Source organism: Vanacampus margaritifer, chromosome 10 (genome assembly GCF_051991255.1).
Source record: "Vanacampus margaritifer isolate UIUO_Vmar chromosome 10, RoL_Vmar_1.0, whole genome shotgun sequence".
NCBI classification, from domain to species: domain Eukaryota; kingdom Metazoa; phylum Chordata; class Actinopteri; order Syngnathiformes; family Syngnathidae; genus Vanacampus; species Vanacampus margaritifer.
In genome coordinates, this window is record NC_135441.1 from 7,577,956 (window position 1) to 7,592,613 (window position 14,658).

A 14,658-nucleotide genomic window follows, 5' to 3' on the forward strand; every position below is an offset into this window, starting at 1 on the left:
AGTTATAACATTATTTTTCTCCATTTCCCCGTAAAGAGACCAGCCCACAATTTAGGAAGAGCAGCCCATTAATTCATTTACAATAGACAGCTAACTGAACCAGTCAAGATCAGTGGCAGAGCTTCAGTAATTTTATAAGAATCTTTCTTGGGAATATAATGTTTGATTTGCAGTCAGTGTCAATAATATTAATTACTTTCAAAAACAAAGGGCGCTTTACCCGCTTGAAAATGGGTAAATTTTCCCAGCGCAGCAGAAAAAAGTCAGTTACCCAGTAGCGTCATCCCATCTATCCATTGTATTGGTTCATTTAGTGGGATTTGCTGTATTAGTACAACTCAAGTCGTGTTGTCCTTCTAAAGACAAAAAAAAAAAAAACTGCAGAGCTATTGCAATGTAAAAAGTGAGACTGCAAATGTGTTCACTATACAAAAGACAACATTTTAAGTCATTTTAATTTAAACTTTAATGTTGCAAAACTCTCAGAAACTCAAGAGCATTTCTATAAATCACACGCTGTATGGCACATTTGAGGTTTAATCACCCCCCAAAGAGTAGTTATACTCAAGTTAAGCCTTTCACAAATTGACATTGTATAACATGCAGCTTTGGCAACCCATGGAATGCAGCACTTAATCCATATAAAATGATAGCAGAAAGACACTGTATGTTGTCATTATGTGTCGTATAACCTGTAAGACTCGCAGAATTTTCACAGTCAAAGGCACTCGAAGCAATATGATTGATGGTAGAGGGGCCACTGCAAAAGTGATGGGACACTGTTTGGGCCAAACAGGTGTTATTGTAGAGGACCACAGTGGGGAATTATCCCTGACCATGGCCATTTCATTAAGCAGTTTTCCCTCAGTGCATGACGCTGAGCAGCCTAGATAGATGGAGCTGACATGATGACCTTATCATCATGATAAAACAAAAATGTTTACAGGCAATGAACACATACCAACATGAATCCTTTGTACAGATGACACAAACACATGACACCTGTGCTTGACTTTCCACTGGCAATGCATGCACAAAAATGAAGGTTGTCAAATCCAGATGCTGAAACAATTTCATAATTGTCCACCAAAAATCAGGTTAGCAACCTGGTCTGTTGGCTTTCATTAAAAACAACATTGCCTTCAAGTAGGTGCAAGTTTACACAGAACACAAAAATTCTTATTGCAACATTCACTAATACGAAACAGGGGGATTTTTTTTTTTTAATATTCAAAAGTATAAAACGAGCCATAGCAAATGGCTGCCATGGATAAGAGAATACAAGAAAGAGGTCAACAAGAGCATGGGGAAAATAGTCTACAAAGCCAATAAATGAATTAGAGGTGCAACAATTAATCTGCAACTAATCAATTATCAAATGAATTGATAACTTTTGATAATCTATTAATCATTTAAATATTTTTTAAATGTAAAATTGTCCTAATGCTCGAAATGTCAGCTTCTCAACAGTAAATATTATCCAGTTTCTATAGACTGTCATGAAAGCATAATCGAGAAAAAACTTTGGAAAACAATGATCCACATTTTTTGCTGATTGATGTTACAGACCAAACAAGTACCAGTAAGTGAATTTTCTGTACTGTTAATTTGAAATAATGTTGTTTTAGAATTAAGAGATGGAAATTAAAAAGTACTTTTTTAATCTGATTATTAAAATAAATTAATTGTAATCCTAAAAATGAACATTTGTTTATTTTATAAATCAGAAATTACTCATCATGTATGTGTTTAGTGTTAGAAATTTCACTGTCATTTCAATTGTGATTTGAAACTGTAGTTCATGACTTTCAAACTTTATTTACCAACTTTTGTGTGAAAACTGGAGAGTAACCAGCAACATATTTTTTTTAACATTCTGATGTGGCGCATGGTTAATTGCACTAGTGTCTACTGTACATATGGTGCAGTTCAAACCACAAATTATTCATACCACGGGTATATTTTGAGTTAACATTTCATTTGCTGAATGGCTGTTTTACCTGGAAGTGAGACAAGAATGTGGCAAAAGTGTGTGTTGTGACACTCGTGATTTTTATCATATATATTAAAAAAAAAAGATAGAGAGAATTAGCTAGGTACAAAACCCAGCTAACTCCTTTAAAGTTTTGTTATAAATTAGTATTCATAGTTTTGACCATGATTTGGTTTGGAGGCGTGACATCAAAAACAGTCCCTTTGTATTTCAGAGTAGTTGAGCCCAAAAATTGTGATGCAAAGATCTCTGCGAGCTAAGCTTCACTCAAGTGTTATGTATGTACATACAAAAAATTTGACCCTCAGCCTTTTATCTCAGAAATTCCACCACGATGCTGCGTTTAGCTCTGAGAGAAGTACTCAAGGATGAGGCGTAGGTGACCTAGCCGGTCTTTAAGTGAAGAGAGGGAGAGGACAGTGGTTTGATAAGCAGGATCCAGCTGGAGGACAGACAGCAGCCACCAACACCAAGCTGGACCGTTGGATGAGGCCTGGAAAACATAATAAATACATTAGCTGGCATTTAAGAAAATTGCACACAGTGTACAGTATATAACCTGGGGTGAAAAGATACAGCCGTTGAATATTAATGATATATATTCATGAGCCATACCAAAAGATCTAAACAATTACAATTATGCCGAGTGACTCATACAGACATGTAGTACAGTAATACTCAAAAAAGGGATTATATTCTTAACTTTCCTCCTTGTACTATTTGTATTTTCACGTAAGGGTGTAACCATGCATGCATAGCACAACATTGCCCCAACAGGCCAAGGCAAGAACAGCAGGAACAGCCCGTATTTCAATTTATTTGCTTATTTGTTTATTATAAATGGCTATTTTCTGGTTGTTATTTAAAGTTACTGTATAATTAATGTTGCGTTATGGTAGGTGAATAAATCCTAAGTTTTAAAATCAATGAATAATAATCGTACTTACTAATCGTGATTTTAATACTGTATCAATAAAAAGTGATTGTGATCATTTTATTTTTCCACTCCAATCGCAGAGAATTTGTTAAATGCGTAACTTGGCTGGAAATGAGAAGATAGACAGTAAGGTGTGTTAATGGGCAATTGTTTGTGACATTTCATTGTTTTTTAACTTTCAAAACATTTTACTGTCTGATGTCAGTTGTTAAAGTATCAGAAAAAAGGAAACATTTGTCATCATTTTCAAGGATTCTAAAAACTTAAAGGCAATCTCAGTTTAGAACACTGGCAATGACTGTATGAAAAAATGCATCATTTTGGACATTGATGTTTTTTGTTGAAATATACAATGTATACATAAAGTCTGGGTACTTGGCAAAAAAAACCCACATACTTCTAAAAACCGAACAATTTTAGTCAATTATAATGTTGATATTAAAAAATATATTGTCAACATGATGTCCATAATTTTCAATGTGTATTTTGCGTATGTGAAGAAGAGGGTGTGTAGTTACATTGTTCGGCCACAGGCGGCAGTAGCAAAATCTACCCATTTTTAATAATCTCAGGGGCGACCATTTTCCCACCTGATGTCGACTGAAAATGACATCGCAGCTCAGACTCAGTTTGCAAACGGTACATGACCAAACTCAGTTGAGCCTTGATTAGTCGTTACCTGAGCAACTGTTATGTCGTTTCGAGTCAACAGCAAGTGGCAAAATGGCCACTCCCTAAGATGGATAAAAATTGTGGATTTTAATGCTTAATTAGTATTCCACAAAGGCAATCATTAATCAGAATGCTGTGTTTAGACTAGTGAGGGAAGCGCATACAAAATAAGAAATGTTTTTGTTTGACTTCCAATTGAATACTTAGAAAACACTATCTTACAAAAGCCCCACTTTGTTGTCTACACTGTAATTCAATATGGATTGGTTGTATGGTACAGTGAATGTAAATTGACATTTATGTTAAAAGCCCCTACCTGAATGTTCTCTTCAATACCGGGCATGATGCCATACTGCTTGTTGATCTGTTCTCTCATGCGACTGCCAAGGCGCTGGTACCAGTCCTGAGCCTGTTGATAGACACTGTCGTGGAGACGCTGCAGGAGTTCCAATTCACTCCCTTCCACCTGTCGAAAGGTGGAAGCCATTTATAGTTGATCCAATTACTCTCAACAGAAAACAGGAACTCTTTGAGCAAATCATACCTTGATATCCTCCAGATATTCAATATCAGCAGTGTGGTAGCCATCCCTTAGGCCTCGTTTTAAGACTCTGAACCTTTTGCAACCCACACTGTCTACATAGGAACGTCCATCAGGCAGTAGCTCCAGGCTAAGGATCTCCAGCATGCAGCCATAGTCTGCAAATCTTGGGAAACACAAATATTCACCAATTATGTTAACTTTCCTGTGACAAAATGTGGAGCCCGGCAAAAAAAGGTTTGGGAACCACTTTTTAAACTTCTCAAAAAAACAAACATTCATTGTGTATGTGGTGAGGGGCAGGGACCACAGAATAGAGTGTTTCTGGACAGCACGGAGCAACACAGTCATCTTGATGCTGCGGCAAGACGCCTCAAATTGGAAAATGTTCTATTAAGAGTGGCGGAGTTGTGATGTCACTGCTGCTATGTTGCAGCAACGAAAGCTAGATCTAGTCAAAATCTCAGTTTTTATGTCCTGGTAGACTTTACGTCAACGCTTCCAAATATGGGCACGCTGGCAACCAGTTAAAGCTGCTCGATATTTTTGCAATAATTGAAATCACAATTATTCAAACGATTATTTATTGATTATTTTAAGACAAGAAAACATTTAAGCATTTAAAAATATTAAGCCCATTTTTTTTTTTTAAATACAAACATTATAATTATGTAAAATTTCTTTTGGACCAAACAAAATTTATTATAATATTTATTTATTTATTGTTTATTTATTTATGTTGGCAAAAACTTGAAGTTGGAGTACAGCATGCGCTCTGTGCAGTAGAACGATCATTTATTTTTGGGTAGAAAACAAGAAAATGTTTAAACGTAAAAAACAAATAAACGTCGATGTCGAATCTGGACAACCCCAATTATTCATTATTTTTTACACTTTAAAATAAGGATCGGGAGAAAAAAGGCTGGATTTAGGTTATTTTATTTTAAAATTTAACATTAAAATAAGGAGTAAACACATCCAAAATGTAATTGAAATTTATTTGAATTTCAATTTATTTGAATTTCAATTTTTTTAAAACAACGTTTTAAACATAATGTGCTTATTAGTAGGGCTGTGCTTATCATTATGTACGTAGATCATATCACTCACTCTATTGGTAATGATTGATTTTTTTAAGCCTATTTAAAATAAGAAAACACATTAATTACAGATGGAATTAAAAACAAATGGATAAAAAAAAAAAATACCATTCAAAATGTCTGGTAGTAAAACATTTTTGTGCTTCAAATTTCTTTTTAGGTGCTTGTAAATGTGGCACAAGACTTAAGTCAGTAGCCTTTATTGATATTATATTGTGCATTTTTTATTTATATTGATCAGCTGTCTATTACAATATATTCTGATATTGACGTATTGCTCAGTTCCACTCAAAATAATGATCATCTAGGATTTAACATTATTTCTACAACATTCCAAGGAAATCACAATGTCCCATCACTGGTGAGCTATTCCACTCAAGTGGCTACTTGGCACCCTCAGGCATCACTTTGCCTGACCTCTGATCCAGACGTTATATTAGTGAAATAGCTCTGGGTTATACAAGTGTGAAGCCAAATGAACATTTAGGGTTGCACAACTTGAACCAAACACAACAATGGGACGATTGTAAAACAGCAGTTAAAACAGATCAGTTTGAAAGGAGTATATTGTGTGTTTGCACAGACTCCTAATGCTTGTGTCATTTTCCTCCCACAGTCTAAAAATAAACAAGTCGATTCTTAATTGCCTGTAGGTGGGTGTGAATGTCTGTTTGTTTATACTGTGTGTGCCCAGTGAAATACTGGCAACCAGTCTAAAGGTGTATTCCGCCTTTGACACAACATCAGTGAACATGAGCAGGTAAAAGTTTGATTTGCCATTACTAGGTGGAAGAAATAAGAAACATGAAATATTCTCAAGAATCTACCTATTGAAATTGAAATTATGCTGTGGCCATTTTTAGATCAGTCATTGCATTTGACATGACGTAAAGTAAGTACATTTTTAGCACATGGATCATGTTAATGCAATGCAGTGAATGTATGCTAAGTACTGATATTAGGTCACTAAAGACCAAATGAGTCTTGCCTTTCAAAATCTAATGATTAAGAGTGCATTACAATTCTCTTGTTGAGCGACTGAACCTCCATGCAGTATTATAGCCACAATTTAAGATACAGCTAGAAAATAAAAATAAAAAGAATGTAAAATTGTCACTTGTTTATGTTTCAGATTACAATTCCATTTTCATTCTTGCAAGCAAAGTAAAACTCGGGGAAATATTGGTGGGACATGCGAAAGCATGGCAGATCTCTCAGCAGACTGGTTAGCCTGCTGTTATTTTTCACCCCCTCTGAGTCACATATGACTGGTTTGATGTGTGTGTGCTGTCTGCTTGCATATCATTGCCAGGCATCAATTGAGCCTCAATCTCCAACTGTTGTGCTTTAGTGCGAGGAAAAAGTCAAATAAAAATGCTGTTCAATGTTATGGTTCGAATATTAAATTTGTGTGTTTGGCGTACCCTTTCCCATGTTCGTAACTGCACATGCCAAACTTCTTAGTTCCCGTTTCCATACAGCGACGCATCATCAGTCGGTATCGAGGCTCAAAGATGTGCAAGGGGCATGGCACACCAGGGTAGGCCACGGTGCAAACAAATATAGGGATGTCCTTTGTGAGGCTGTAGAAGAGAGACAGGCAACAATAACATGATAACATCACAAGTGAATTGGAATCTGGAATCAATCCACAATGTAGATTACAATAAATGATTTTACGAGTTTTCCTTCCATGGCACCTACTTTGACAGTTCTGCCATCTCTGCCTCATGTATTTGTTTCCTTTCAGCCAACTGTGAGGGGAAAAGGCCATCCATGATATCCAGAACCACAACTGTGACGTTGTACTTCCTATTTTTCAAGTACTGCAAATAAACAAATGAGGAGGAGAGTTATAGCCATGTTTAGATCTCAATGCTGTCAAAAAAATGAACGTAAAATAAAACGGTGAGAATTTCACTTGGGTGCTCCAAACAAAATGTTTGGGTAGCCATTTTAAAGACTTAAATAAAGCAATTATTCTAGGAAATGAAGTGCTGTGCAAACAAGTTTTTACAATTTGAATGATCTGTGTTATGCGAGTTAGGCTTTTCACGTTAATAAAAAGCAGTTCACTTATAATTAAGTATTGTGTACATAAAGTTCTGACAATAATACAAAGTATTTGTATGAATATATTCTGTAAATTGTTATGAAAAATAATTATTTAGCACGCATTAACCTAAGTTTACACTGTATTGAGGACACCTGTATTTTCTTTAACAATGGGCTTTTCACTTCTTGTACATGAAGCAATATCGAAGTGACCTTGACTGATAAGCCTGCTGGGAACAGACTGCTTGCTTTCCTTTCTAGCTGACCGTCCGTTTTTCCTCCCCAAAAACCCTAACCAGGCAGCATAAAGAATCTTCCCATGATTCTTACTGCGCATTCTCTCACAGACCACTGTCTTGTAGACTGCTCTGTTAGACTGGTGTAAATTTGAAGCTTCAAATATAAAGAAACCCATAAGACAAGTTGTTTTCCAGACTGTTTTATACATCTCACCTAACTACTGAAAATTCCACAACAAAATCTTCATTGTTAAAGATGCATTGCGGAGATTAAAGATTTTTGTACATCATGCATGTTCCAACAATGCCCATCTGAGTACAGAGAGCCCTGACTTTTTAACTGTGACTAGCTTGTATCTTCCCTTCGAACACCCCACAGTTTCTGAGGGGTGGGGAGGTGGAGGGTGACAATCATGATCGACCCCGCGGACCTTTAGTGTTGTGCTAGCTAGCACTTACGACACAATAGGGATGGAAACCGAAAAAACAACAACAAGAGGCTGGCTTCGAGAGCTACCCAAACTCCAGCTCACACTCACACAAAAAAAAACTTTAAAAATAATAACCTATAATATAACTAATATTCAAGCTCACACACTCACATGTGCACCATGCACAGGCTTGACACAGAGGCTGCAGTTACGCTTTAGGCCCGAGGTGGCAGTTGCAAAAAAAAAGTGATAAATTCCGCTATACACATTAAAATCTATTTAATCTAATTCAAATTTCCCATAATTTCTTTGAATTCCAATTCTACTTCCTGCAATTGTGCTTCCCGTTTGCCACCTCAATTGAAACTCAAATTCAACAATTGAATTGGAATTTAGGGAATATTCTCTCAATTCAATTCTGAATTTTGTCCAGTCCTGGTAAACAATGGCTACTACCTCTTGTAGTGGCTGCTTGCAGAGTGGACAGCGGAGGTTGTGGTCCAGACTCCTCTCTATGCAGTTTTTACAGAAAGTGTGACCACATGGCGTGGTAACTGGCTCATGAAACAACCTTAAAAAATTATAAATATATGAAATCATCAAAGCACACTGTTGTTAGGGTTATTATCTACTTGACAGACAACCATGGAGGGTACGCTAGTAATGTTGTTGTGAGAGAACAGGACACTGACCTGATGCAAAGAGGGCACTCGAAGTCTGACACAGTGAGTACGCTCAGAGTTTTATCTCTGAAGTGTAAACTGGCACCTTAGATGAAAGCAATTTTATGCATGAAGAAACATGAAATATTTGATCAAAAATATACAATAGACTGAATGTGTGTGAACACAAAACAATGACTTGTAATGATAAAGATGATTATTGAGAACATCAGTGTTTATTGTAGTTTGTCACCGTACCTCTGCCATTCACATCCTCCTTTCTTGTCATCATCTCCTCATCGTCTTCACTGGCTGGCAGGAAGGAGACAGCTTGGCAGAGGCTGAGGCAGCACTCAGTGCTGGTGTCGTGATTCACTTTAGAGCTCTAAAGAAACACAGTTTTACAACTTGAAGATTTCAAGCAAACACCTCCCACCATGCAAGCATTCTTCTTCTCACCCCGTCTGGAGTACGCACCTGGTACGCGTCTCTCCTCTCTTTGCCCACTGCATCGCCATATGGATGTTTGAGGCCCTCAGGGTGTGTTACCTGGGTGCCACTGAGGCTTGTAATAGGGTAGGAAGCCTTCAAGTAATCAGCCAACACCTGGATAATGCAGGAGACTTCCTCTGGCACTGAGATGCCCTCCGCCTCTAGGATCTGCAATTTTAACCCATATATTATCACAAATTTTTGGAATAGGACAACACAGAAAAAGTGTACGATAATATACACCCCCTTGGGTTGCGCCCAAATCTATGGCAACTTGAACTTGAGTAGCGGATTGGCCATTGAAAAGGTACGCTGAATCATAATTTTGTGTCATAGCATATTGTCACCTATAGTGCAAATGTGTGAAAGCTACATACACACTACAATCAAGCAAATGCCCAGAAGTAGTTATGTGACTATTTTTTTGGGACGGCTCATGCCTCAATCTGGTTCCTAGCCCCTGGCTACGACTAACACCGTCATAGCAATGGGAATATTTGACTTCTGTCGTTGGCCAGGAAAAGTAAGTTACTTTAAACTAAAAAGGTTAACCTTTCCGTGTGTTGATACGCTGTATCAAAGTGCCAGCCGGCGTATGCTACACTCCGATATGTTTGTAGTATGTTTGAATAAGATAAGTGCATATGGCTTTATAAACATATGATCAAGATTAAGCGCTATATAAGTGCACTACTTCTTCTTTTGTTAAATTATGAAGTGTTTTTTGGCAAAAGTACATTGACTAAACCATTCAGGTCAATTCGGTCATTTAGTGGCTAATGTCAATAAGTATAGCGAAGGTGTATTGTTGGTGCAAGTCTGAGCTATAATATCTCAGGTCCACAAAATTAAACACAACTGTAAATAACTATCTAAATCTTGGCTACAAGGCAGGGAGTAGAAGAATGTGCTATCAACTAAACTGAAAATACTCCTCCAACAGGCCCAGTTAGCAGTTTAAACATGAAGTGTTCAGCATTGTGCAACTTATGAATTGCCATTTAACAAGGCAAATGTTCTTATATTTGTTCTACTTTACAGCACACAGTCAGGGGTGGTGTGAACAACCTTCTTGATCTGATTCTTAGCAGGAACAAAGTCAGCTTGCAGTTTGAGGCAATGATGAAACTGGATGAGGGATTCTGCCTGCTGAGCCATTTCCAACAGTATGTTCCCTTTACGAAAGAAGCCCTGTGTGTAGATAAAGGAGCATGGTCAGCGCACTACTACTCAAATAAGTCGATTATGTATGACAGGTTCTCACTGTAAGGAAATTACATGATACAACAGTTAAAAAAAATGGATTACACAAAATATTTATCCCCACTACAAACATGGTGATTATGTGAGGTTGTGGTAGAAGTAGCTGTTTGCATGCTATTAGCCAGCGGCATAAGAAAATAACAGTATCATAAGAATGTAGTTGAGCAACTGGAGTTCAATAAACAAGACAGTGTCTTCTTTTTGAGAGAACAAAGATGCAGTAATCACAAAATTAGGAACATACTGTATCTGCAAAATCTAGTGAGATCCATAACACAAGCTACAGTATATTAACCTGGATGCATTTACAAAGATAATTACACAAAGTTTTAATTTAAATATAGTGGTGATTTGAGATAGAAGTTCAATTCATTCCGTGACCACACTCGTAACTCAAGTCATCTTTAACAATTTAAATGAATGGAAATAAAATACACAGTAACGGTATAAATAAATATAAACTTTTTTTTTTTACATACTACATCGATTTAAATGCCATTATGCTGCTCTTTCAGGTAAGCCTGCCTTGGCCAAAAGAGGGTGGTATAAGACAGACAGATAGACATATTGTACTGCTCATTGACTCATCAGTACAGTACAGTACTCATATTAGTCATTCTTCACAGAGGAGAAAGAATATACAGTATGTCTGCGAGTATCTGTTATCTTGTCTATCTACATGTGTTGCTGCACTGTTTGTGACCAATCCAATGCTTGAAGTGTTATAGCGCCACAACATAGATGTTATTTAGCCTAAGTATGAAGATAGTTGCCTGAAAGGCTATGTTATGTGATTGTTTTAAATACACAAGATGTAATTATTAATTTTATGTTATGTTTTGTTATAATACTAATACTAATGCTGTACCTCTCTAACAGTGTCACTCATAACTAAGCATTAACATATTTGTAAAGGCTTTTTTTTTTTTTTTTTTTTAGTTCTCGCAAGGCCTCCATGTCGGCAAATACACATTTTGAGTGAAGATTTTCCTGCTGCATCTAACCCACCTCGGTCCATAAAGGCCGAACACAGCAGAGATAGTCAAGGTCCGCCAGAGCATCAGAAAATTGCAGCAGGCCAGAGTGTGCTTCAGCTCTGTACAGCTTCAGACTTGGGTCTTCTGGGACTAAAGATGAAATGAATGACGAATGAAAGGAAGAAAAGAAACACATATTTATTCATTTGTTTTGACATGCATGACATGCAAAACCTGTAATAGGGGCATCATCTTAAGCCATGTGGTGTTGCTTCCTTCTTATCAGGTGAAGACAGTGAGGTTACAAATACATTTTCAAACATGAAACAACTAAAATTTTATTTTAAATCAACACATTCTGTCTGCAAGCATGATTTGAGTCTGTATTTATACTCCATAATGATCTTGTGATATAACAAGCTAAATTTTATGTGCCAAACAAGTGATGCCATCTGTTATAAAAACATTTACACAACAATAAAGTGTTATGCGTCAACTAAAAAGTCCGGTACACTTGTCCTGCCCCAGCAAAATAAGACTCATAGTACAATACTAAACTGAACTGTTGCTTAAGGGCTGCCATACCAGTCATATGGGTTTTACTTAACATAATACTGTTTCCTGTTAGAGGTCCCACCCATACATTAGAATTATGCATGCATACCAACATTCTTGCTTATAAAAGTCAGGATTATGAAAGAGGGTGGGGTGGGGTGCATTACATGTTCATAAGATCCAGTCCAAACCTGTGCTTCATATCAAAGCCATGGGTAATTATTACTATTGTGATGTATTTAACGAGATTTACAAACTCTGTTCATTCATTGACATGATTATACCTAAACAGCAGGCAAAACAAAGGAGAAAGTTACTTTATCACTGGTGCATAAGAAGTTGTGAAAGATTTTTTTTCCCCCCGCCCAATCTTGGCTGAAAGATGTCAGTTCATTTCGATAAACTCTGCATCATTGCTTTTGGATGGTTCGGTTGCAGGTTAATTTATTTTGTGGCACATCTCACAAGAATGTAGATTACAAAACCAAGCAAAATGGCATATCATTTTGTACAATCTGATTTTTTGATGCAGCCCTCCATTCTGACTCCTTGTTCTGCTTAAACATCAATCACAACAGCATCTTTACAACAGTTACTTAATGTGGCTTTTATAGGGCCACCGATGCCATTTAGAGGTTAATATCGAGCATCAAGTTTGTTTTAGTCTGTTTATCTCAAAAATACAAACACACCGGTTTAAATAATTTCTATTTCAACGGCGATGCCTTGTTAGTGAAACCAAACATGACACAAGAAAAGTTAAACGTTTTGTAAGAACTTCTTGCCTTACCTTGCTGTATTGCGTCATTGGCGACGCGTAAAGCTTCCTGGTACTGCTTGGCGCGGAGCTTCTCCTGCAACTGGCACTTAATTTTAGCGTCCTCGGGGCAGCACTTTTCAATGACACGGATGAGCAAAACATTGTTCTTGGCGTTTCTCATGTCCCTCTGTTTTAACCTCTCTTTACAAATCGGGCATTTGGACGGGAGGTAGGTCCCCGCGCACCTCCTGCAGAAGGTGTGACCGCAGGCTATGGTCACCGGCTCCCACATCGGGAAGAGGCAGAGTCGGCATTCCAACAGCTCCATGGTGGTGGTGGTGGTGTGTCAGCACAGTATCCCGCGGCGAGAACTGGTCTTCCCCTTAGAGTCTAGCACACGGGAATACTTTCCTCCTCTGCTGTGTGTCATTTACTGTATGAATAACACTGCAAAAGGTGTACGCGTCCCCACTTAAACCCGTTAGCTTTCCGGCTAAGTTTAGCCGCTTTTTATCTCGGCTGCGCACATTGCCTTTGCTTATCTAATGTAGGCGTTCTGAGACAACTCGTCCACATTAATAATGTAATAATGCACGATTTAGCAACCACGACGTACGTGTTTCCCTCTCCCATCAGGTAAAGAAAAAAACTCAGCTTCTTTTGAGTTAGCCGCTCCTCTCACCGATCCAAACGCAGTCAAAGACTCCACGAAGCCAACAGGAATATGTTAAATGTTCTTGTGGCTGCCTCGGTCCGTGGATTGCCCCCTTTTGTTAGATACTACGCACGAGGGCATATTTCCAGGTTACTGTGTTACACCATTACGTTATATAAATAAAGATCACGTGACGTTGCAGCGAACGCGCTGATTGGCCAAGCAGCTCGCCGTCAATCCTGTTGTGAAACCCACAGTCCCCGAGTTTCATAACATAATTCGTGGGTACAAATTGATGGAATAACAAAAAACTAGGGACGAATGTTATCACAATCGCGTGCGTTTTGTCAATTCTGGAGATAATTCTAAAGCAGACAATGTGTGAAACACAGTGGATGGAATTCCCAAGTCAATATACCGGGGGGGGGGGGGGATAAACCCAAAATGAGAATCTGATTACTGGATAGATTTGGCCTATTGTCAACAGTGTGCCGTGAATTTCAATTGACAATAAAATATAAGGTCAGGATGGAAGACGTTGATAATACATGATTACAAAAACGATAAAGTTGTTTGCATATCAGCGGTGGAACTCGTCTCGTGGACAACCTATTGTTTTGAGTAGTCAGGACACTTACACAATCGGAAAAAGTGCTGTATTCTAATATCTGTATTGACACTGACTGACAGGTTATTAAAAAATAAAATAAAACGGTTTTTTTCTTCTCTCTTTCGTCCAGTAGATTGCAAAGAAGAAAAAACAAGACAGGATGATGTAGTGTCTACACAACTGCAAACACATTTGGAAACAAACATGATTATCAGTCTGATAGAATCAATCAAACCTGTGCTTGTTTTTTTTTTTAAAGGCCATATTGTATGTTGTACCAGATATCATGGATGCTCATTCTGCATGCTCGTCATTCACATCAGGGTCGCGACCTTACTGCAGTTCGTTCATACCGATTTGAGTGGGCGATTGAGTGCCGATGTGGGCAAATTATCCCATTCAAACAGCATCTGGCACTTCGGGGCGGTGTTGTCTTCAAGGATAAACAGTACTGAGCAGATAAGTGTGTATGACAGGTGGGTGAGTGATTTACTTACATCACAGTTTTGAGTCAAGTGGCCCATGTTGGCCATGGAGTTATAGTATGGGCAAGCCTATATGGGACAATGAACACAGGTATATTTCATGTCATTTTCAGTGCTCTGCAATACATAATAAGAAGCTCTAATGTAGGGCCATTCATTCACAACCATCACCTAATGTGACAGCATAATACTGCATCATGACACTGCATGGCCCCATGTTCCAAGAATCTG

The 14,658-nt window shown here is 37.8% G+C and overlaps 1 protein-coding gene across 1 annotated transcript; it reads right to left on the reverse strand.

The window, feature by feature from the left end:
* Positions 1 to 451: 451 nt before the first annotated feature.
* On the reverse strand, positions 452 to 13,489 carry lonrf4 (LON peptidase N-terminal domain and ring finger 4). Its single transcript, XM_077578155.1, has 12 exons — positions 12,708 to 13,489; positions 11,394 to 11,512; positions 10,191 to 10,313; positions 9,108 to 9,290; positions 8,889 to 9,015; positions 8,661 to 8,736; positions 8,425 to 8,539; positions 6,948 to 7,069; positions 6,668 to 6,826; positions 4,147 to 4,309; positions 3,919 to 4,068; positions 452 to 2,486 (listed from the first exon to the last, which is right to left on the reverse strand). The coding sequence occupies exons 1-12, from the start codon at positions 13,003 to 13,005 to the stop codon at positions 2,337 to 2,339; spliced, it is 1,785 nt and encodes a 594-aa protein (XP_077434281.1). The 5' UTR covers positions 13,006 to 13,489; the 3' UTR covers positions 452 to 2,336.
* Positions 13,490 to 14,658: the final 1,169 nt, after the last annotated feature.